At 39.6% G+C, this 21409-nt stretch overlaps 1 protein-coding gene across 1 annotated transcript; it reads left to right on the top strand.

The window, feature by feature from the left end:
• The first annotated feature begins 583 nt into the window (after window positions 1–583).
• On the top strand, window positions 584–20885 carry LOC126194956 (vitellogenin receptor-like). The gene is made up of 36 exons (XM_049933345.1): window positions 584–637; window positions 4773–4863; window positions 12067–12197; window positions 12416–12547; window positions 12635–12740; window positions 13202–13351; window positions 13425–13538; window positions 13619–13744; window positions 13819–14034; window positions 14111–14282; window positions 14362–14560; window positions 14643–14837; window positions 14911–15031; window positions 15136–15282; window positions 15369–15485; window positions 15553–15697; window positions 15780–15973; window positions 16044–16196; window positions 16293–16417; window positions 16489–16610; window positions 16689–16870; window positions 16945–17046; window positions 17135–17248; window positions 17323–17527; window positions 17603–17778; window positions 17856–17969; window positions 18049–18285; window positions 18765–18920; window positions 18991–19142; window positions 19217–19308; window positions 19434–19671; window positions 19742–19919; window positions 20004–20122; window positions 20211–20401; window positions 20478–20598; window positions 20673–20885. The coding sequence occupies exons 2-36, from the start codon at window positions 4797–4799 to the stop codon at window positions 20688–20690; spliced, it is 5127 nt and encodes a 1708-aa protein (XP_049789302.1). The 5' UTR covers window positions 584–637; window positions 4773–4796; the 3' UTR covers window positions 20691–20885.
• The last annotated feature ends 524 nt before the right edge of the window (window positions 20886–21409 follow it).

Genomic DNA, 21409 nt, shown 5'->3' with positions numbered 1-21409 from the left:
CCCTTCATATCACCTCCCCTGACTTGTCCGGTATCATAATTTACTTTCTGCACAATGTAAGATCGAAAGAATCAAAAATACATCTGCCAACGACTAATTGACCCCGGCGGGCTGTGGGTCACGACGCATCGGGTGGTCCGTATCGTGTTCTACTTGGATAAAACGACGCCTCTTACATTAGAGTATACCGCAAAGAAGATCAGCAAACCAATATATCTACCTTCACCACACAGCCTGCAGCTACTACGCCACATCGAAGGAGGCCAGTGCGCAACTGCCCTTCATACTGTAAACAAGGGTCACATGTTGCTGACGGCCTGCACTGCCCCCTACAGTTCTTGTCCAAGACTAGAGATCCTCTGACACGTCAATAATTAATAATTTTATATAAATTACTTTTTTTCTGGCGCGTGTGAAAGCTTAACTGACAACATTCGCCATTTATCCTGGTCATATGTGAAAAATGATAACGTGATATTTATGGCAAAACGGCTTCTTGATAATTCAGAAATGTGTTATCCTTGTTTCCGACGACCCCAGTTTGTGCGCCTATATATGAGAACTGTGGAACCCTCGCATCAGTTCTTTCTTCCGTCTGTGGTTAAGTTGCGCTGTTGTATACTCAATAATTGCTGAGGTATTAAATTTCCGACTTGTGTGTGACTTTGGTATTAACTTTATTTCTCTGTAATTTGTCTAATTTCGTTTACATGTTTAAGTATTTTCAATGAAGGCTGTTATATTTTCGCCTGTGGGTCACTACTTGATGTTGTTTTCGAGTTATGGCTAGTAAAATGAGGAGCTATTGAACATGTCACAACGTGTTTCGGTGCAATTAAACCGATGTAGTCTCTCTCTCTCTCTCTCTCTCTCTCTCTCTCTCTCTCTCTCTCGTGTGTGTGTGTGTGTGTGTGTGTGTGTGTGTGTGTGTGTGTGTGTGTGTGTTTAGAAGGGTTCTTACCTCTTCCAATGCTTGTTTTGCAACTGGTCCTACTTTGTGTAGAAATAACTATTGTAGAGCGCAGTCTTTCTGTAGAATTACCTGAACCTCCGCGAAATGACTTTCTTGTAACCTTGTGGCATGGTGAATCTTATCTACTCAAAAAATCAGATATGCAAAATTGTGCATATTTATTATATCGATGTACCGATATGACTGTGAAGAGCGTGACGAAATAGAACAATCTGAGTCGTACGCCACAGGTGATAGCTCAGCGGAAAATACAAAAACAAAATTATTTCTTTTCCAAGAATGACATGTGAAGCTTTTACATAACAGGATTCTGTAACGACATGGTAGCTTCAACTGATGAAAAGCGCGTTTGATATAACTGTAGTCATGACGCAATAAATTAGATGTAGATTGAAAGACATTAATTTGGTTACTTTTCCCATCCGTCAGATACCTGTAATCAGGTGTTAGAGGTGCTGTGAGACAGCCAGTATCGTCATGAACGGTGAGACGTACTGTAATCGGTTGTTGCTTACTGCCTTCATCTGTGACTTGTGGTAACCACATAGTTGTATAGCATTTAGTATTATCTGTTGTACATATGCAGTACGACAACACCAGAAGTGATAATTTCGTTGGTGTTTCGTGAACTAACCAAATGGTTTCTACTCACGGCGGTACTCCAAAACAGCTGGCTTGGTTCCTTTTAGTTTTTTGATTATACAAATAACTACTTCCGTCTGTTTTTAAGATGTTGTAAATAGTTTGAATTTCGCAGGTCGAATTGTTTAGTTTCCTTTCCCTATCTGAAAAGTGGGGCGTTTTAACGGCTAAACGTTAAACAAACACTGTTTGTACCGGTACTGTAGTATTAAATAAGCTTGATGGCCCTCAACGCTAGCCGATCCTCATGTCAAGTGGTGACAACACTGACTATAAATATGTACTCAATGGCGCTCAACAGCGATCTATCTGACGTAACCGCATATAGTGAAGGGCGGGAACATTCGTAGCTAACAATAGCAAGAACTCGATGAAATACTGCAAACAAATACTTTACTGAAGGCAATTGATAACCAAAATTTGCACAAAGCCATTCGAGGCAAGGGAACGGGACCCCTCTGCCATACCACGTCGTTGGTTTGCTGAGTATGGATGTTGGAAGGTAGGAGACGAAATACTGGCGGAATTGAAGCTGAGAGAACGGGTCGTGAGTCAAGCTTGGGTAGCTCAGTTGGTGGAACCCGCGAAAGACAGAAGTTCAGAGTTCGAGTCTAGGTCCGCCACAGTTCAAATCTGCCAGGAAGTTTGTGCGGATGTATATTAATGCAACAAAGTAGGTTAACTGTGTTGCCACCATGGCAAATCCCGTTTCCACGTTTCTAATTGTCGGCACAAGTCATTCCTGAGAATTTCCCACAATGAAAAATTTTCATCTGACGAAACTGGTTTCTTGGCGAGAAATATATAGAGGCGCCCCCCCCTTCCCCCCCCCCCCCCCCCTCACCAATATTTCGTATACGGAAACTTGGTTGAATGAAAAATGTTTCCTCTCAAATGTCGTGTTCGTGAATGTCAGCTTGGTGCTTCATAATGTGCTAAACTCCTACTTATCTTGGGTAACGAGTAGACATAATCTACTGAATGAGCACCTTAAAAGGTGCTGAAATAGCATCACACAGACTTGGACTAGGCAGCCATTAAGTTCCACATGGAGGTCTTCTGGCCAAAAGTGCCATATGATCATTACACTGGTTTCACAATTTGTTGGATTCTCATCTCGGTATTGACACTGTCAGGCATCTGTAACTAAACTTATTATGCACCCCTCATCTATTTGTATGTGATTCCATTGTTACTTGCAACACAGTTAGGACACAGAAAAGATCATTGCTTCCTACAATTTGTTTGTAGTACAGGGTTGTAATTTTGGGCGTTTCATAAAGTGAAGATGCTTTGAATTAAAGCATGTAGTACTAAAGTGACCATATTTTATAAGACTCATTCACATTACAAAATTTTGATATTACAAGAGAGATCTTAAATGTAATAAACACAGACTTCAATTATGCAACAAAAATACATAAATTTTTCAGCCAGTACAGCTGAAATCTCATTCAGTATAAATTTTTGTGTGAAATAAAGGACAAAGAAGGGTCTTACATAACCTACAAAAAAAAAATTCAGGACATAGGTAACAATTTTGACTGTCCTGAAGTCATTGCCTCGTATGAATGACTAGTGGCCTGCACAGCAGCCTCTGACAAACCTGGAATGCTGGATATTGACATCCAGCATATTTAGTCTCTAATGGAATGTCACAAATCATTTTTCAAATAAACAGTTCCTAGAATAATTGTGGTCTTCAGTCCTGAGACTGGTTTGATGCAGCTCTCCAAGCTACCCTCTCCTGTGCAAGCTTCATCTCTCAGTACTTAATGCAACCTACATTCTTCTTAATCTGCTTAGTGTATTCATCTCTTTGTCTCCCTCTACGATTTTTACCCTCCACGCTGCCCTCCAATGCTAAACTTGATCCCTTGGTGCCTCAGAACATGTCCTACCAATAATAGAATAATTACTAAAAGTAATTTAGTCACATTAATCCATAAAGGGGCCATGTGTTCAGAAACACACATAATCAATAACTTGCCAGTAGCCATAAAGTTAAGCTCCTAAGCTACTGATATAAAGTGCAAGGTATTGTTCCTATCAAAATAACAGAAAATCATACAAGAGGGAGACTTGGCTATTTTAATTCTATTTGATAAAAATTTAAATCAAAGGTTACTGTTTGGCATATTTAAAAACTAATTATGCCCTACAGAATAAAAACAGTGCCTTTAGCCTGTTTCTAAATATTGGCTGTTGAGCCATTTTTATTTCCATTGTCACTGTACAACTTGGTGCAATACAGCACAATTAGCTGATCTGTAAAACATTTGGTAAAATTTAAAAGTAGTGTAAAGGATTTACTGGTAGTAATCTCCTTACATTGATTCATTTCAATTAGGATCTGGGCAAGGAACATGGGCATTTGGTCTTCTCATTTTTGCACATCACATATATCCTTTAGGCTCTGCTACTTGCGGCACTACTGAGTAAAAGGTATATCTGCCTGCTACACCATCTTCGAATAGAACTAGGACCAATGATGGATGCATTACTCAAACTTCCTCTCACCATACTAATTTCATAGTGAAATACTTGTTTCAACAAGGGACCATGGCAGTAACGTGTACTTCTAACACAAATTAAAACTGGAATATTTTTAATGCCTCATCTAAGTTATTACTGTCGTCCACCTTGCCCCCTCCCTCCCACTGCAGGTGTGCATTTTAAGTAATATAAATCACCCAGCAGCAATTTCGTGTCCACTATTTTATGGTGGAAATGATGCCAGCAACTGTTACTCTCCATTTTGGCTAGAATGTCTGTATGTTAATGGGACTAAAAGACCGAAGGATCTTAGTTGCACAGTCTCAGCTGACTGTGTGGTGGTGAATGCAAATTGCAGAATAGTTTAGTTGCTCCCACCAGCCACTGCACTGTCACCTTGGACTGCATGAACAGTGTGAATTTGAACACTCCTGGTGAATCTAGGTGACAAAGTATTAACTGAATGACAAGTAGGGAACTTGTTTAAATATTGTCATGGAACAAAGCCTTTCCTCAGCTGATAACCCAGGAAGACTTCATCAACCTTATGAATAGTTTTAACTGTTTTGTTTAAAAAAAGTTTTAACTGCATTGGCTGTGATATTAAACTGTAATAAGTGCTCTTGGTCAAGGTAGTAGTTTTACCTCCTTGTATGTGCAGGAAGACGAGCACAAGAATCTGAGTATGACAGTTGGAGCTGTTCTGCAGGTACTTGCAGTGTGGTTGCTGCTAACTGTGGTGGCCATACAAGGTGAGTACATACCAGGTTGGTGCCACTCTAGCACCATACTAACTTCAAAATGACCTGGCTATTTAATTTGAGCAAGCCTTTGGTCATGTTAGTGTGACAATATTTTCAGCAGCTGTCCTCACTTAAATCATATTGCTTCCCCAAACAAATGCACTGAACAGGTGTTTCCAGAGCAGCAGGAACGGAAATTTTCATAGCATTACCTCCTGACAACACAACTCATTCTGTGCAGTGTTTGGTGACACAAATCACCTTTCATGATTGGGATGGCTGATTATAAATAGCATCCAAAAATAGCATGTGTTTACTTTCATAAGCAAACACATAGTGAAAAGCTTCTTCTTTCAAGACAGAGGCAAAATGCAGTTTGCAGCTACTGCAGAATCCGTCATTCGCTTGACGGAATATATCCTGCAAGAAACTTTACCATATGAAGTAGTACTTGGTTCCTAGTGGTGTAACAGCTGTTGAAACTCGCTGTCTGATCTAAAATGTATAAGAATATCAATGTAGTGTTTCTGTAAAATTGAGTTTAGGAGCAATTTCTTTGGAAAATGTGCCTCTTCAAAATTGCTGAAGCAGTCAGGGAAAACTCCTGGTATCTAGCTTCATAATTATCGAGTTAAAAATGTAAGCTAAAGTTGTGGGAAAGTGATGATGAATGTTAATACTTTGACATGTCCTATATTACACATTTACTGTACACAATGTAATCTTACAGGATCAAATAAAATTAAATTCATCAGTTAAGTTGAAACTGAAAGCAAAACAGCACTAGAAAGAATTGTCTTGTAGCTCTGTTTCTGATGTAAGCAAAGTTGAAACAGTCCACAATGTAAAAGTACACACATGCTATTTTTGGGATGCCACTTATCAGCTATTCAGATCATAAGTTGTTTTTTGTTTTTTTTTTGCACCAAATATTGCATAAAACAAGTTATCAGCAAGTAATGCCATGAAAATTTCCATTTCTGCTGTTTTGGAAACCCCTGTGAAGTGCATAAACAAATAAAACCAGTGAATCCTCTTTATTCAGCAATCTTGAAGTGACTGTGTCTTTGAAATTTGAGTAAAAGCTTCTTGCAGCTTTGACAGTTTACATCTCTTGTAGATTTCATTGAGGAATACTTTACTTATATAAAAAATTATACACTCTGTATTTTGTGACCAAAAATGTTTCACATGAGGTGAAAAATGAAAAAAATTGTTGTACTGCTTACTGTCACATTACACACTTTGCAATAATCACATACTGTTTATTGCACCTCTTAAGTTTACTCTAGTTACTTTTGTGTGCCATGTGTGAACTAAATTGTTCTGGTGCCTCAGCCTTTGTTCCTATACTTCATCCAAAATGCATAATCCAGAATCTGGTTGTTGAAGTCAACCAAATAGTTTACTTTAGCTGTCTGCAAAAGGGTGCAAAATACACTGAGATTTCAGTGGCCCAAAGACTGGTCACACAAAGTAGATAGTCAGCAATGTAAAATTTTGCACCCCACAAGACAGTATTATAAGGCAATGCTGGTCAGGTTTCTTTTGTTCACAGGAGAGCAACACAAATGCTGAAAAGTCTGAAAGGACACACATTAAAACAAAAGCCATCTTTGCAAAAGCCCACTTACACACTTTGAAGAACCAGTATTAAACAAGAAGCCTGAGAACATATTACAGCCACATACATCACTAGCATAGTGGACCTCAGACAAGATCAGTGTTCAAGTTTTCTTAAACAATAATTCTTCTAACACTCAATACAAAAATTGTTTGTAAATACTCTAAGTAGTGAAATGGGAGGAACCCTCTACCATGCAATTCTGCATTTGACAGAATATTGACAGGTACAAAAAAGAAATGTCATCCTCTTCAACAATGCTAAACATTTGACTTGTTGCACTTTTATCCCTTCAATTTTTGCTATTATGAAATTCATATATTTCCTTATTAAGATTCCTTAAATGTTTCCTCAGTCTTCTACAGCAGGATGCCTCAATCTCTTTCCAAGCCAAGAGATTTTGAGTAAAATAAAACTTTCAATGGCTCTCAGCTATCATTGTCAGGAGTAAAAATCATTACTCAGTGGTTTTTGATCTTGATGATAGCAGAGAGCTGTCAGTAACCTGAATATTTTATTCAGAGTAATGTGACTTGAAAACTTTGTTCATTTACTACATTCATTCCACATCTTCAATCCTAGTGCAGTAGCAGTTTAATGTGTGCTCTAGTGTCCAGCGACTTCACATCTGGAGAAAGCTGGACTGTGCTCTGTACAAGATGTCATACAACATAATCTTCTAAAGACTGTTAGCAGGGCTCTGCTTATCATTACTGAGTGAATACTATTAGGCATAGCACATTCTGGGCTTCTTACCTGGTGGCACATAAGAGAATACTGAGCAACCTGCACTAAGAGTTGCCCTAACTAATATCAGTTTGTTCAAAGAAAAGGTGAATGGGTAAATAAGCTACTTCCAGCTGGCTTCATGGACAGCAATTATTAAGAATATTAGTGGTCATCTGTGACATTAAAATGGGGAGATTAGTTCCCAAGAATTTCTGGAAAACCTGACATGCCTTACACAAACAGCTGAACAGTAGATCTCCTGGATTAGCTATGAAGAGAATTTCCCTTGAATTGGAGGAATGTCTGTGTAGCTCATTTCTTTCTGAAAGACTCACTCCTCATTAGACTGTTAGTCTCAATATTACTTGTTATTGACATCTTCTCTGCACTTGTTTCAAATATTCCCTGTAAATGTGGAGGCCTTTCTCTTCCTGCCTATTTTCACCTCTATGAAACTGATAGTTCTAATCTGAAAACTGTGATTTATTCATATAATAAAATTTCAAACAATTTGGTTTGAACAAAGAGGCATGTTGACATCTGTGTAAAAATAGAATTTACAGAAAAGTCATATCAGGGATAGAGCATCTGTCTAACTTGCACTACAGGTGCTCAGTGTGAGCACAATATGTAACATGGCAAACATCAATACAGTAGTCATTCTAGTCATACACATTATGGTGGATATCACTGGCAACATTATTCTCAATGTTCCAAACTGGCAGTGGAGGCAAGAACATAAGGTTCTTACTGCATATCCCCATAAGAAAATGGCACTGGGAGGCTCATGAGGTCATCCAATCCACTTTTGCACTGAGGTCATCATGAATGTATAGAAAGTGTGGTGGAGCACTGTCTTAACAAATTTCTGTTATTGTAGCACTAGCCATGGCTATAGCCAGGTGCCTAAAATCAGTTTCCTTTGCAGAAAAATGAACTGTAAGCTTGGGAACAGGATGTGGTACAGAGATTGTTCAGCTGACTAATGTATACAACAATCCTGTGGTTGTTCTGTGCCCAAAACATGTGCATTGTGGTGATTTGCCTCAGATAAATGAAAGGTTACTTCACTGAAAACTAGCTTCTGTGAAAGTCTTCCTCCAGAAGCTGCTGTAAGTTGTTATTAAAGGATGAAGCTCATTGCCCTGAAAAATATTACATTTAACTGCAAACTGTATAGTTCTATGTGCAGAAATTTGTGTGGAAAGTGAACCAGCAGACTGTGGAAAGTTCCCTCTAGTATGTCATCAGTTGCTTCAGGCCCCTGAAAATTGACTCCCAAATGAGCTCACTTTTCTGCCAACTGTCCCATCTGCCCTGCTCACTGTGTACCACATGAGCAGCCAGTCCTGTGAAATGTTACAGTATCACCCATTGCTTTCTCTAGGTTTTGATACCTAGCTCAAAACTCACTCAAGTCCCAGCTGACTTGAATCCAATGAAATAGAGGACACACAATTTGCATCACATGATCTGTTATGACTGCACACAAATGCTGTTCCATAGCACCTATTATTAACTTGGAGATATCGTATGTATTGATGTTTGTCAATAAGTATAATAGTTTCCATGTTGTATTCCAGAACCCAGTGATACTGATTAACAATGTTGTACTGTAACATCAAAATTCTTCCTTTGTGTCACATTACTTAAATCATCCCAGAATTTCATTCTCTTTTTCCACTTCTCAGACAAAGCCATTCTGGGTTTCCCCAGTTTTTCTTCAAAGCCAAATGTTGAGTCAGAATTTTATGCATAAATTTTGTCTAGTATACTGAGTTGTTCTTGCTTCCTTTGGCCATCTTTAATTGCACAGACCAATTTTGTTCCAGTTAGTGCTTTACTGTGCACTACATAGTTTGCATTGTCTTCTAGGCTGGTTTGGTCATATTCTTTTAATATGCCCACATAATTTTTAGCCTGAAATTTCTCACACATTATTTTATTTGCTCTTAGTATGTTCCTTCAGCACAATTTGGACCTAACTTTTCGTTATTACTGTTTTTTTCTTTTCTGGATTTGTCAGTGTACCCCATAATATTTAAAATGTTTAGGCCCCATAGAGACAGTCTCATTTTAGTGTTTTAGTATAACACTTTGTTTTGAGATGCATTTTGCTTACAGGTGTCTTTTGAATGTGAAAGATAATTCCAGTTTGTGATGAATTTCATAACAAGTCTTTCCAGGCTACTTTAGTAGTTTCACCCAAATATCTGAACTGCAAAACTCAAAATTTTCATGTATTCAGTCTGTGGGTTCTTGAAAACTACACACACACACACACACACACACTCTTTTGAATGATATAAACTTAATGAAGTTATTACACAAAGTTCACAGTGAATAACAAGAACAAAAATAAAACTTGGCTGACAAGAACACACACACATAGTCGAAAGTAGTCATCATTCAGGTGATGGTAAACTCTATGGTACAGACTGCTGCCACTGTGATGAGGCACTGTAATGAGCTGTGTTGTAGCTGCCATGAGGGGAAGACAGGGCTTGATTCCTCCTTTGCAAGAAAGCAGGTGAAGAAAGAATGTAATCTTATTGCCAAAAAGGGATGGAGTGGACAACCTGCACTGGAGGGGAGGTAGGGAATGTGGAGAGAGAGGCATGGTAATGGTAAGTTGCTCAGTATTCAGTGGTGGCAGCAATGTTCCTTTCATCCTGGAAGGAGTAAAGGATAATGTTTGAGAAGGGTGATGTGGAAAGTGCTGGTGTTAAGGTGTTACCAAAGGAACAGGTTGGTGTATGAAGATTGAGGAACTGTTGTGGATCTGGATCAAAAGATATTTGAGGTTGAATGGCAAGACATTGATGGAAATCATTGTAGCGCTTGGTGGTACTGGTGAGATGAGTTGTCAGAATGAGCACATCAGAATCACTTGTTCTGAGAAAAACACTGGGGAATCACAACAGCACTGGGAGGGAGGGGGGGGGGGGTGTATGTCAAAGGGATGCAAGAACAGGTGCACTTTCATCTAAAGATGAGTTGCCACACCTGCATTGGGTGGCAGGTTATGCTGTGTGATGTCTTAAATTGTCCACACAGATTTTAACCTGTGCAAGGATAGTATGCTTACCTTTGAGGAGAATAAAGGAGGTGGCAGCAAAGTGATGCAGTCGGTCATCAGAGCATGACATTGCTTCAGGTGGTGAGGTTGCTGTGAATGAAGACCCACTGAGTTTTGTGGGTATGGGGAAGTGTGATGAGAGGCTTGAGATATGAGTGGACATGCTCAACTAATGTGGGTAGGACAGAAGGGGAGATGAGGAAAGAGGATCTGTCTTCTGTGGAAGGAGAAAAATTTCAATGTACAGTACCTTGGCTAATAACTACAGAGCTTCTTTGAAGGCAGTATGTATACCCTAGAGGACCCATGCAACAGTTATGCCCAACCAGAGGCATGATACAAGAGTGCCACTTTGACTGTGATTCCAGTGCTCACAAAATCACTTTGTGGATGGTGGGCAGTAGTACAGAACTTCACAATGCCACAGAGATTAGAGCTTAGTGAAAGGGAGCAACTTGAATTGCTGATTCTGATCTGCAGTGACAGATGGGTAGTGGGAGTGGGAGAGCCAGGTGTAAGCAAAAGATGGTCTACAGTTGGCCAATACATCAGTGAGAGGGGACAGCTTCCACCCACCTACTAACAGTCAATCATAGAAATAATGTATTTGAAACCTTCTGAAAGATGTAGGGGACCAATCAGATGTACATGCCAAAAACATCCTTTTGGGCTATCAAAATGTCAGAGGAGGTAATGTCAACTTACCTTGATATGTTGGCAGGGAAAGCACATGAACCCTAGATGCAGCAGTTGTTTGATGTTTAGCCAAATAAAATGCTCAGCAAGCAGGTGCAAGGTTGCTTTGATACCTTGTAATGGACAAGCAGACCTTCAATCGTCGGTGATCTGTGCCACTTACCATTTGAAACAGGCATGAGGCATGAAGAGGGAGTTGGTGTCACAAAGAACACTGATGCAAGAAGTCTTGCTAACCTGTTGAGTTTGTTCAAGTGCAATGTGTGTGTCATCAGATGAACTTGCCACAGGCAGTATTGCAGTGGGAAAGGCATTGGCCACATGTCAAGTTGCCAAGTTGTTGGAAGCAACTGCAGCAAGTTGACAGAGCATGTTGTTGCTGGCACAATCTTTGAGTAAGAGCTCAATGAGGGAGTTGGTGAGCAGAGCTATCGGAAGTATACATTTAGATGATGAATGGAGGAGCATGTTACGGCAAGATTGGTGGCTATAACTAGAATTAGTACTGACTATGCCAAAGTTTTTTTGGGTTTGGACTGGTTAAAAATACTCTCCAGTGAACCTAATTTAATCTGCATTAACTTGTTCCTTTCTGATTAAGTTGCATTCGCATACAATAAGTTTTGATCATAGTTCCTTCGTAGGTGAAATACATTTTTACCTTTGTGTCTTTAAACAAAATGACTTCCACCCAATATCTCTGGTGTGTAAAAAAAAAAAAAAAAAAAAGTAATTCCATAAATATTTAGGAATGGAACAATTTTTTCAGATTATGGTAATCTGGTCATGGTGCTCTGTACACATCCCAATTTTTCCTATGTCTTCAGTATATTTTTAAAACAAAATTAGCTCTTAGTGTTGCCAGCTTATTCTGATTTTTCTAAAATAGAGAAACAGTATACCACATCCATTGTACTTCCAGCTATCAGCATGCTTCATACTATGAATTTTGAAAATAGCATCACTGTAATATAAAATCATGTTGAGTGGGGGTGGCTTCAGTGAGGTTGGATTAAAGGTAAATGAAGCAATGCTGGCACATAGGCAGCCCTGCATATAAGCTTAAAAAATGCATAATTTGCAGGAGATGAATCCTGTAAGCCACCACACCACATGAGGTGTGACAATGGAATGTGTATAATGGTCTTCTTCAGATGTGATGGAGATAATGACTGTGGTGACTGGTCAGATGAACATGGCTGCAATGGCACAGAGGTAAGGTGGTTTGTAATGCCAACATTTGTTTCTAGTGAACTGGGCTCTTAATGTCCCATGTTAAACTGTCAATAGTTCTTAGAGATTTTAAAGTTCAATAAACACTAAAATATTGGTTACTGGTGATGTTGGTAAACATAGATAACTAAAATTTTCATATGATATATTGAGGGCATGATGTTCTGATAGCTGGTTGTGAATGTGGTGTGCCCCTTTAGCCTGCTACTCCAGAGTGCATGGCTGATGAATTCAGATGTGGAGATGGCACTTGCATCCCACCTGAGTGGATATGTGATGGGAGTCAGGACTGCAGTGATGGTAGTGATGAAGTGCTGGGCTGCAGCAAACAGGTATGTACATGTTCACTTCAGATATGAAAGAGGCTAGAAAGTAAAAAATATTTAGTCAACACATTCTATTGCATTGTTCCAATGCAGCTATCATGTCATGAAGACTTCCTATGTGACAACCACCACTGTGTCCCAAAAGCATGGCAGTGTGATGGGAATGATGACTGTGGTGATGGCAGTGATGAAATGAATTGTAAGTAACACATTTCAAGTGTCTATAATTCAATCAACAATGATTGCAGCCTGTGTGCAGCTTACAGTATTTCTCTTCAGAAATAATTACATAAAATTTCCTATAGAAATTTGCACTCGCTTATCTGGACTGAATTACACATTAAGTTTCTGCAATAACTGAAACTTTAGATGGTGGTGGAAAAATTAGGACAAGAAACCCTTAGGACTTCTTTGTTTCAAACGTGCCTCTTCAGAAAGTAACATTTAGACTGGAAGTAACATCAAAATGTCAAGTGTAATGGGTGATAAAGGTATAAGTTGGATTTTTCCTGTTGACTAGTTCTTCTGACTAGGTCTTCTGACTTGTTTACACTATTTCCATTATTTCTAAATTCAGAGAAACATCACCTTAATTGGTGTAATCTAACACCTGACAGATCAGTGGTTTACACTTAACTGTAAAGGATTCCTGTTGTTCAGGCCATGGAAAATCAGCTAAACCAGACTGTGATGTTGCCCACAACTTATATGCGTGCAGAGATGGCCTACATTGTATAGAAATGACGGAAGTGTGCGATGGCACACCCCACTGTCTTGATGCCTCAGATGAAGGTTTACTGTGCCAAAAAAGTAAGTATGCCTTCATTGTGATCTGTTAATGGATGCAGTGATATGCACTGAAGCAATTTTGATAATGTTGTAGGCAAGTCACTATGTGCATCAAAGGGATGCACTTTCAAATGTCAGCCAACACCAAATGGACCATTGTGCTTGTGTCCCTTGGGGTTTGCTCTTGTGGAGGAGAAGTACTGCAGAGGTAACAATGATAAATACTTCATATAAGAAAGAAATGATTTTTCAATACTTGGTTCCCTTCTAAACCACCAAAACTTGCAGATGTTGATGAATGTCTCGCCTATGGCATCTGCTCCCAGAAGTGCAACAACACCAATGGTGGTTACTTGTGTTACTGTGCTGAAGGCTACTCATTGCAAAGCAACAACCATACCTGTGCTGCCAATGGTAAGGTGTAGAAAATTAAGTAATAACACCTGTACAGTGTTGGCATGAAGTTATTCATGCACTGACATTTTCAGAGGGTGAAGCTGTACTGCTTTTTTCAACAAAAACTGAAGTTCGTGCTTACTTCATGAAAAACAAGGTGTACATAACTATTGCAGACAATCAAAAGCATATAGCTGGTGTGGGATATGATGGTTCCTATGTCTACTGGACAAGTGTGAGAGACGGTGAAGAGGCTATACTGCGAAGCAATGCAGATGGTTCTGCAATAGATGTTCTTGTCACATCAGGTATGTACCTGCAGTGAGATGTTTCTCTTCATTTTGTTATTGCTGTCTCATGCTCTAACCTGTTGGAACTTGGCAGGTCTTAGCTTGCCAGAAGACTTGGCCTTGGATCTTGTGACTGGAAACATATACTTCACTGATGGTGAAGAAAGCTACATAGGGGTATGCACAAAAACTGGTAAAGAATGTGCAGTTCTGGTGAATGAAGATGTACTGAAGCCCAGAGGCATTGCCCTACTGGTCCAGAAAGGGTAAAGCAGCTTAATATCTTTTCATAATAAGAATATGATATGGTGCATTTTATATTTAAATTTCTGATGGATGTTGCAGGCAAATGTTCTGGTCTGATTGGGGAAATGTGCCAAAAATAGCAACTGCTGGGATGGATGGATCTTTTCCTAGGGTACTTGTATCAGAGGTTCAGTGGCCAAATGGCATAGCAATAGACTTAGGGAATCGACGTCTATACTGGGTTGATGCCAAGCTCCAGACAATAGAATCTGTGGCCCTGGATGGCTCAGACAGAAGGGTGTGTGGTCTGTAAATACATAGTATAGGTGGAAATGAGATAATTTGGACGCCATTTGATTTCTGTTTCTTCTTTCCTCCAGATTATCCTGAAAGATGTTGTGAAGCACCCATACTCAATAGCAGTATTTGAAGACACTTTGTATTGGTCTGACTGGCATGGAAAGCAGATCTTGTCTTGCAACAAATACACTGGGAAGGAGCACAAGAATTTAGTGAGGTCAAGAAAAAATCATATTTATGGAATAAGCATCTACCATCCTGTTCTCCATCCACAGGTAATATTTGCAAAGCACTATTACCTTTAAGATTTCATTGTTAAGATCTTGCAAATGAGATGTGCTTTCCTAGGTGAGAAACCCATGTGAAAGTGCTGGCTGCAGTGACATCTGCATGCTTGCTCCAGATGATTCATACACTTGCGCCTGTCCAGAAGGAAAGCAGTTGGCTAGTGATCAGCATACTTGCATGGGTAAGCAGTTGTAATTCAATGGTCAAAGTAGAAATAGACGAGCATTGCCTTGAACCAGCTGTTTAGCAAAACTACCAAAATTATTTTAATAAAAAAAATTACAGATCTCCAGAGGAAACAGCTAATTGTGGCAACTGCCAGCAATCGAATAGTGGAGGTGGAGCACAGAATCCTTGGAAAGCAATCTTACTCAGTTATGATGCCAACGGGTATTCAACAGATAGATGCTACTACATACAGTCCTGTAGATGGTGAGTAGGTCGCTCCCATATTTTGTGCTGAGAGAAACATTCAGGAGATGACAATTAACTTTTTTTTTTTTTTTTTTTTCTCCCAGATATGCTGATATTTGCAGACAACTCCCAGAGAAAATTATTCACTCTGTCCCTTGCTACAATGAGCCTGAAGACTTTGATCAGACGCAAGATTGGGTGGCTAACTAGCATGGATTTTGGTAAGTAATTAGTGGCTTTGGTGTTGATGGGAAATAAGTTAGATGTAATGCTACAGTTTGTTCACAGATCCCTATGGCAATAACTTATACTGGACGGACTCCGAACGCAACATTGTTGAGGTGATGAGCATGGCCACAAAACAACGTAGTGTGTTGCTGCGAGGGGTTGGGGATGAGGCACCACACAGTATAGCTGTAGTCCCACAAGAGGGGTATGTGGAAGTGTTCCCTCACGACCATGTAAGTCATTAATAATCATTGTAGAATGTAATAATATAATGCTTGATACTGCAGGTACATGTTTGTTGCTTGTGGGCTGGAAGGAAAGATACATATAGATAAAATGTTCATGGATGGTTCTGGTAAGAGGGATCACTCAATTAAAGGTCTGAAGGGGCCAGAAGTGTCCCTGTGGTATGAATCTGGTTTAAATGAAATTTTCTGGGCTGATAGTGGAAAGAAGACGATTGGCAGCTTTCCTATTGATGGTAAGTATGTTTTGTGGAGACCTCTATGTAAAAGCAAAAAGGGATAGTAACTAATGTGAAACCTTTGCAGGTGAGGGCAGACACATTGTGCAGAGACTGACTGCTTCTCCAGTGGCTATTGCCTCTGTTGCACAGGATCTGTTCTGGACTGTTGGTGGCAGCAACTACTTGTATTGGGCCAATAAATACATGATTGATGGAAAGGTCAAGAGAGTTATGTTAGGTAAGTAAGGTGTGTGTGTGTGTGTGTGTGTGTGTGTGTGTGTGTGTGTGTGTGTGTGTGTGTGTTTTTTTTTTTCCTAATTCCCACTTTCTTCAGAAATGGAAGAATCACAAAACATCAGGTTGACGGCTGTGAAAGGGGTAAAGTTTCCTCCAACTCATCCTTGTCACATACTGAATGGAGGCTGCAGCCATTTGTGTTTGCTGAGAGGACAACAACATGTGAGTAATAATAATGACAAATATTTTCCACGCTTGTTGAGAATGGTTCTTAACACTTAGTGTATGATCAGGTCTGTGGGTGCCCAGAAGGGATGTACCTCCAAGGTAACAATGCAACTTGCATTGCTGCTGTCTGCAAAAGGAATGAATTTCATTGTGAGAAAGACGGGAAATGTATACCTGCAGCATCCAGGTAATGCCTTGCAATAGCATAACAACATTGCTAGATCAGTAAACATATTAACTGAAAGACTTAACATATTTGGATCAGGTGTAATGGAGTTCCAGACTGCCCAGGAGGAGACGATGAGAGGAACTGTGATCAGTGCAGGGATTATGAGTTCAGATGTGACAATGGACAGTGCATATCATTTGAAATGAAATGTGATGGTACGAAGCAGTGTCAAGATGGGTCAGATGAAAGGCACTGTGAAAGAACAGCTTGCTCACCAGGTAACATACCAGATAGATTTCAATGGCGAATTAACTGGATAGGTGTAGTGTGACAATTTAATCCTTCGTTGCAGATGAGTTTGAATGTACGAATGGTGGGTGCATAGACAGGCATATGCGCTGTGATGCTCGGAGTGACTGTGAGGACAGTTCTGATGAAGAAAACTGTGCTGCAGGTAAAGTATGGCCATGAATTAGCTTAAAATGGTCTGCTGAATTGAAATTCTTAATGTGTCACTGGCTTCACCTCTTTCTGCATTCCAGTGACCTGCCAAGAGGAGGAATACAGGTGTGAAGTAGGTACTTGCATCCCTGCCTCGTGGGAATGTGACAGTGAAGTAAACTGCCCAGATGGCTCTGATGAACATGACCAGTGTCGTGAGTATATTGTTGGTTTGGTGGAGTTAAAGGTGACTGCCAAACTGAAATGCATAACAATTCGTACTTTGCAGCTCCTCCTACTTGTGGACCACAGGAGTTCATGTGCAGCAATGGGAACTGCATATACGTGGAATTTATCTGTGATGCACAAGATGACTGCGGTGATGGCTCTGATGAAAAGCAGTGCAGTGCCCCTACCACAAAAAACGTATCCTGCACAAAAGATGAATTCTTATGCTCCTCAACAAAAGGGAAATGTATTCCTTCCACTCAGAGGTAGTAGCATTTCTTCTAGCACATTTTGTATAGAAAAGAGCAAAACTTCACTGTCACCTGTATTTTATCCACCAGGTGTGATGGCAATGCAGACTGTCCAAAGGCAGAAGATGAGAGAGGATGTGGGTGTGATCCTCAAGAATTTGAGTGCAAGAATGGAAAATGTATTGCTTCTTCTTGGGTCTGTGACACAATGAATGACTGTGGTGATGCATCTGATGAAGACCCAGATAGATGTACCAGCAAGAAAGGTAAGTTTACTTGATACTTAAGAGGAAAAAATAAATGACAAATTCATTAACATTCTTTTTTTTTTTTTCTTTTCTAGGAGAAAAGAAGTGTGCTAGTTTTGCATGTGCATCTGGCAAATGCCTGGAGGTTAAGCAACTATGTGATGGCACTAACGATTGTGAAGATGGATCTGATGAGGGAGGAAAGTGTGGTAAGCTACCTTGAAAAAGATGAAATCTGTGTTGACCATGTATGTGGTAGCCTCTGACAATGAAAATTTCATGCTGCAGGATCTGCCTGCAAGGGTAGCCCTTGTGATGGTGGCTGTCAACCCACACCAGCTGGACCCCAGTGCTACTGTGATGAAGGCTATGAGCTTCAACCTGATGGGAGAAGCTGCCATGATATCAATGAATGCCTGCAGCATGTGTGTTCACAGGTGTGCTTGAATGTGCCTGGCAGTTTCAGGTGTGCCTGCATGCCAGAGTACTCACTGAAGTTAGACAGAATATCCTGCAAGGCCAAAGGTGAGCCTGGTGTAGGTATTTGAACAGAGAATAACAAAATAAGCAGGTTTCATCTCCAGTTTCCAATGGAGAACCTGGAGCATGAATCTGAGAAAGAAATGGAAGACTTGTGTATATGCTTAGTCCATTCTTGAAATACTTGTGCTGTCACTACAAAAATATTCATGTTATATTTTATAAAACAATGTTGTGCATTCCTTCTTGGTTCCAAAAGGTTAAAGATGAAATATTATTTGGATGTGATCTTTAACTATGAAGATGATAAATTGTTCTTGTTGGAGTGCAAATTATACTGCTAAATCTTTCATCCATTAGCTTGGTTATTGCTGTGAGACTTAATATTACCACCTTGTCTCATTCTGTTCAGATACCGACAAAATGTTTATGCTATTTCACCAATGTTGTTTATTTTTTAATAAATAATACATTATCATGCACTATGGGTATAGGCAAACTCTGATAGAACACTCAAATTGCAGGTCGTCCTATGGAATATGTGTTCGTTGTTGGCGAAAGTGAAATACGCATAGCTTCACAATCTTTCAGCCATGTTGATGTTGTACACAGACATACATCCCTCAAAGTAACAGGCCTGGATGTTGATGCCAGAGAGGACTTAGTTTACTGGAGTGCTCGTAAGTGACTGAAGTGGCAGCATATGGCATCGTTAAATACTGTATCGTAACACTTGGATTTTTGTTGCAGGTGACACGAACACTATTTACTCTCTCTCATTAAAGACACGCAACAAGACTTCAATAACTGGACTAGGAAAACCAACAGAAATAGCTATAGACTGGCTGACAAAGAATTTTTATTATGTAAATGAACTGTTTGTAAGCCAAAGCTATTTGCAGGTGGGTGTTAGCCAAGTGATGGAAAATGCAAAGAAATGGGTCTGTTATATTGCATAATGAACTTCGTCTTCCAGGTATGCAGTTTGGCTGACAAGTTATGTGCCAAGGTGATAACTGGAGAGCACAACACTGAAATAAAGAACTTGGTAGTTGACCCACCTTCAGGGTAAGCAAACTTGTCCTCATTACAGGGAGTTCAAACTGTGTTAAGAGAGCTAGTCAGCTGTTAGAAAACCCTGTTGAATGAAAATGGTTTTTAATTATATCTGAAATAGGCTCAATTTGTTCCAGCCTCTTGTTTTGGACTGAGATCAGTATGTTCACATTTGGAACTCCATCAAATGCCATACTGAGTGCAGAAATGTCTGGAGCAAACAAGCAAAGGGTGATAAAATCAATCCTAGGATATGTTAGTGGCCTTGCCGTGGACCCGATAAAGAGGAGACTGTACTGGGCAGAACGGTTGTCTCATGTTATAGAAGCGGTTGACTACAGTGGTGAAAACAGGCAGCAGCTCTTCAGGAAACAGGTAAGAAATGGGGCATAGAACACACAACTAATGTGGATACAGTGCATTACATTTTGCTTTTTGTGTGCAGGTGGAAAACCCTACTTGCCTTGTGCTGTTTGAGGATAACTTATACTGGCTGACCTCAGGATCTGGTGTGCTAACAAGATGTCGGATTTTTGGAGTGCTTCCCACATGTGAAAAGATTCACATCCATGCATCTGACGCTGACTACTTCACAATTGTCCAAGAGACACGTCAGTTAAAGGGTACAGCTTATCTTCTTTGCAGTTTCTCTGAATTTTTTAAATATAGAAAATCTAGTAGCCATGTAACTGTGGGTTGTTGAACAGGACATAACCCCTGCAAAGGACACAGCTGCTCATATTTGTGTGTGCTGTCACCACGTGGTGCAGAATGCCTATGCCCAGATGGTAGTGTGGTTGATGCAAACACTCCCTGTAAAAGGAAGGTGAGCTGGTCTATACACAGCTGCTTGGTCCATACTCTGTGGGTTCAGTATACAGCATTTCACTTAAATATTTTCCTTTCTCTTAAAGGACAATCCTCCCAATATGGGTTTTAATGATGGTCAACATAAAACTCTTGCAAAGGCAAAACCAAATACAGCAGAAGGCAACTGGTCACTTGCAGCAGTTCTCACTGTAACTTTCTTGATCCTTGCAATAATAGGAGTTGCATACTATTTGTACAAGAGGCAAATGGTTAACCTGAAGAAACTGGATGTTAGGTAAGTAAGCATTTTGAAAAACAGGTATGTTTCTAATGCTTACTTCATTTAATGACACCTTTTTGTTCCTTGACAGTGTTCATTTCCGGAACCCAGGATTTGGATTCCAGAGCACTCCAGGCCCAAAAACTTCAGCAGCAGCTCTAAAGCCTGGAGAGCATGAATATGTGAATCCACTCCAAATGCCTAAAGAGACAGTATGTTAATTGACTAATAGATCTGCTGCAGGATTGACCCTATGAAAATACTAATTTTCATTATTTCTTTCCAGGTCTCTCCACGTGTCTAAATGTTACAAATTTGGAAGTGCTATTTGTGGTACAGAAGCTGTAAGGCTACTATGCATTTAGAGAGATTAAGGATATAGTTCCCAAAGATGTGTGTGAAGTGGTCATGGTTGTATTGCATGTCGGTGTGTTAATATTTATTAAAATTCTGTTGGTTATAAAGTACATTGTACTCCTGATTTTTTAAAAAAATAAAAGCGGAAGATGAAACTTCAGATTCAGAGGCAAATAATTTTCTTGCTTTTATTACTGTGTAACACAAGTTTCCAGAGTAATAAAACAGTCAATTAACTGCTGAACAACAGTCAGTGTTAATTTTTCTGGAAGTATAAGCTTTGAACAGTAAATTGTTTCCCATTCTTTGCAAGGCGATAGTTCCACTCGTGATTAGATTCTACTAGACAGTTGTCAACTATGAGAATTCATTGCATTGGCAATTGAATCATAGTTTTTTCTATTGAACATGAGCTCTACACTCCAGGCTCCTTCTGGATGAAAAATGCTTCTAATAATGCACTACACGACATTCTCAAAACTGAATGATCTTACCATTCCAGTTCAAGGTCAAAATAATACCTTCTAAGTGGAAAAAAGTGGTTCCATTTAAGAGGAAACTTTAACTTTGGAAAACCTAGATAAAGAAGAGTAACTCTGATTTTTAACAATCAGTTATGCATGTAGTTAAAATTAAAGCTGACACAGATCTTAAAAACGGTAATCA

The sequence above is a fragment of the Schistocerca nitens genome, chromosome 7, assembly GCF_023898315.1.
Source record: "Schistocerca nitens isolate TAMUIC-IGC-003100 chromosome 7, iqSchNite1.1, whole genome shotgun sequence".
Classification (NCBI taxonomy): domain Eukaryota; kingdom Metazoa; phylum Arthropoda; class Insecta; order Orthoptera; family Acrididae; genus Schistocerca; species Schistocerca nitens.
This window is presented reverse-complemented; position numbering and strand designations above follow the sequence as displayed.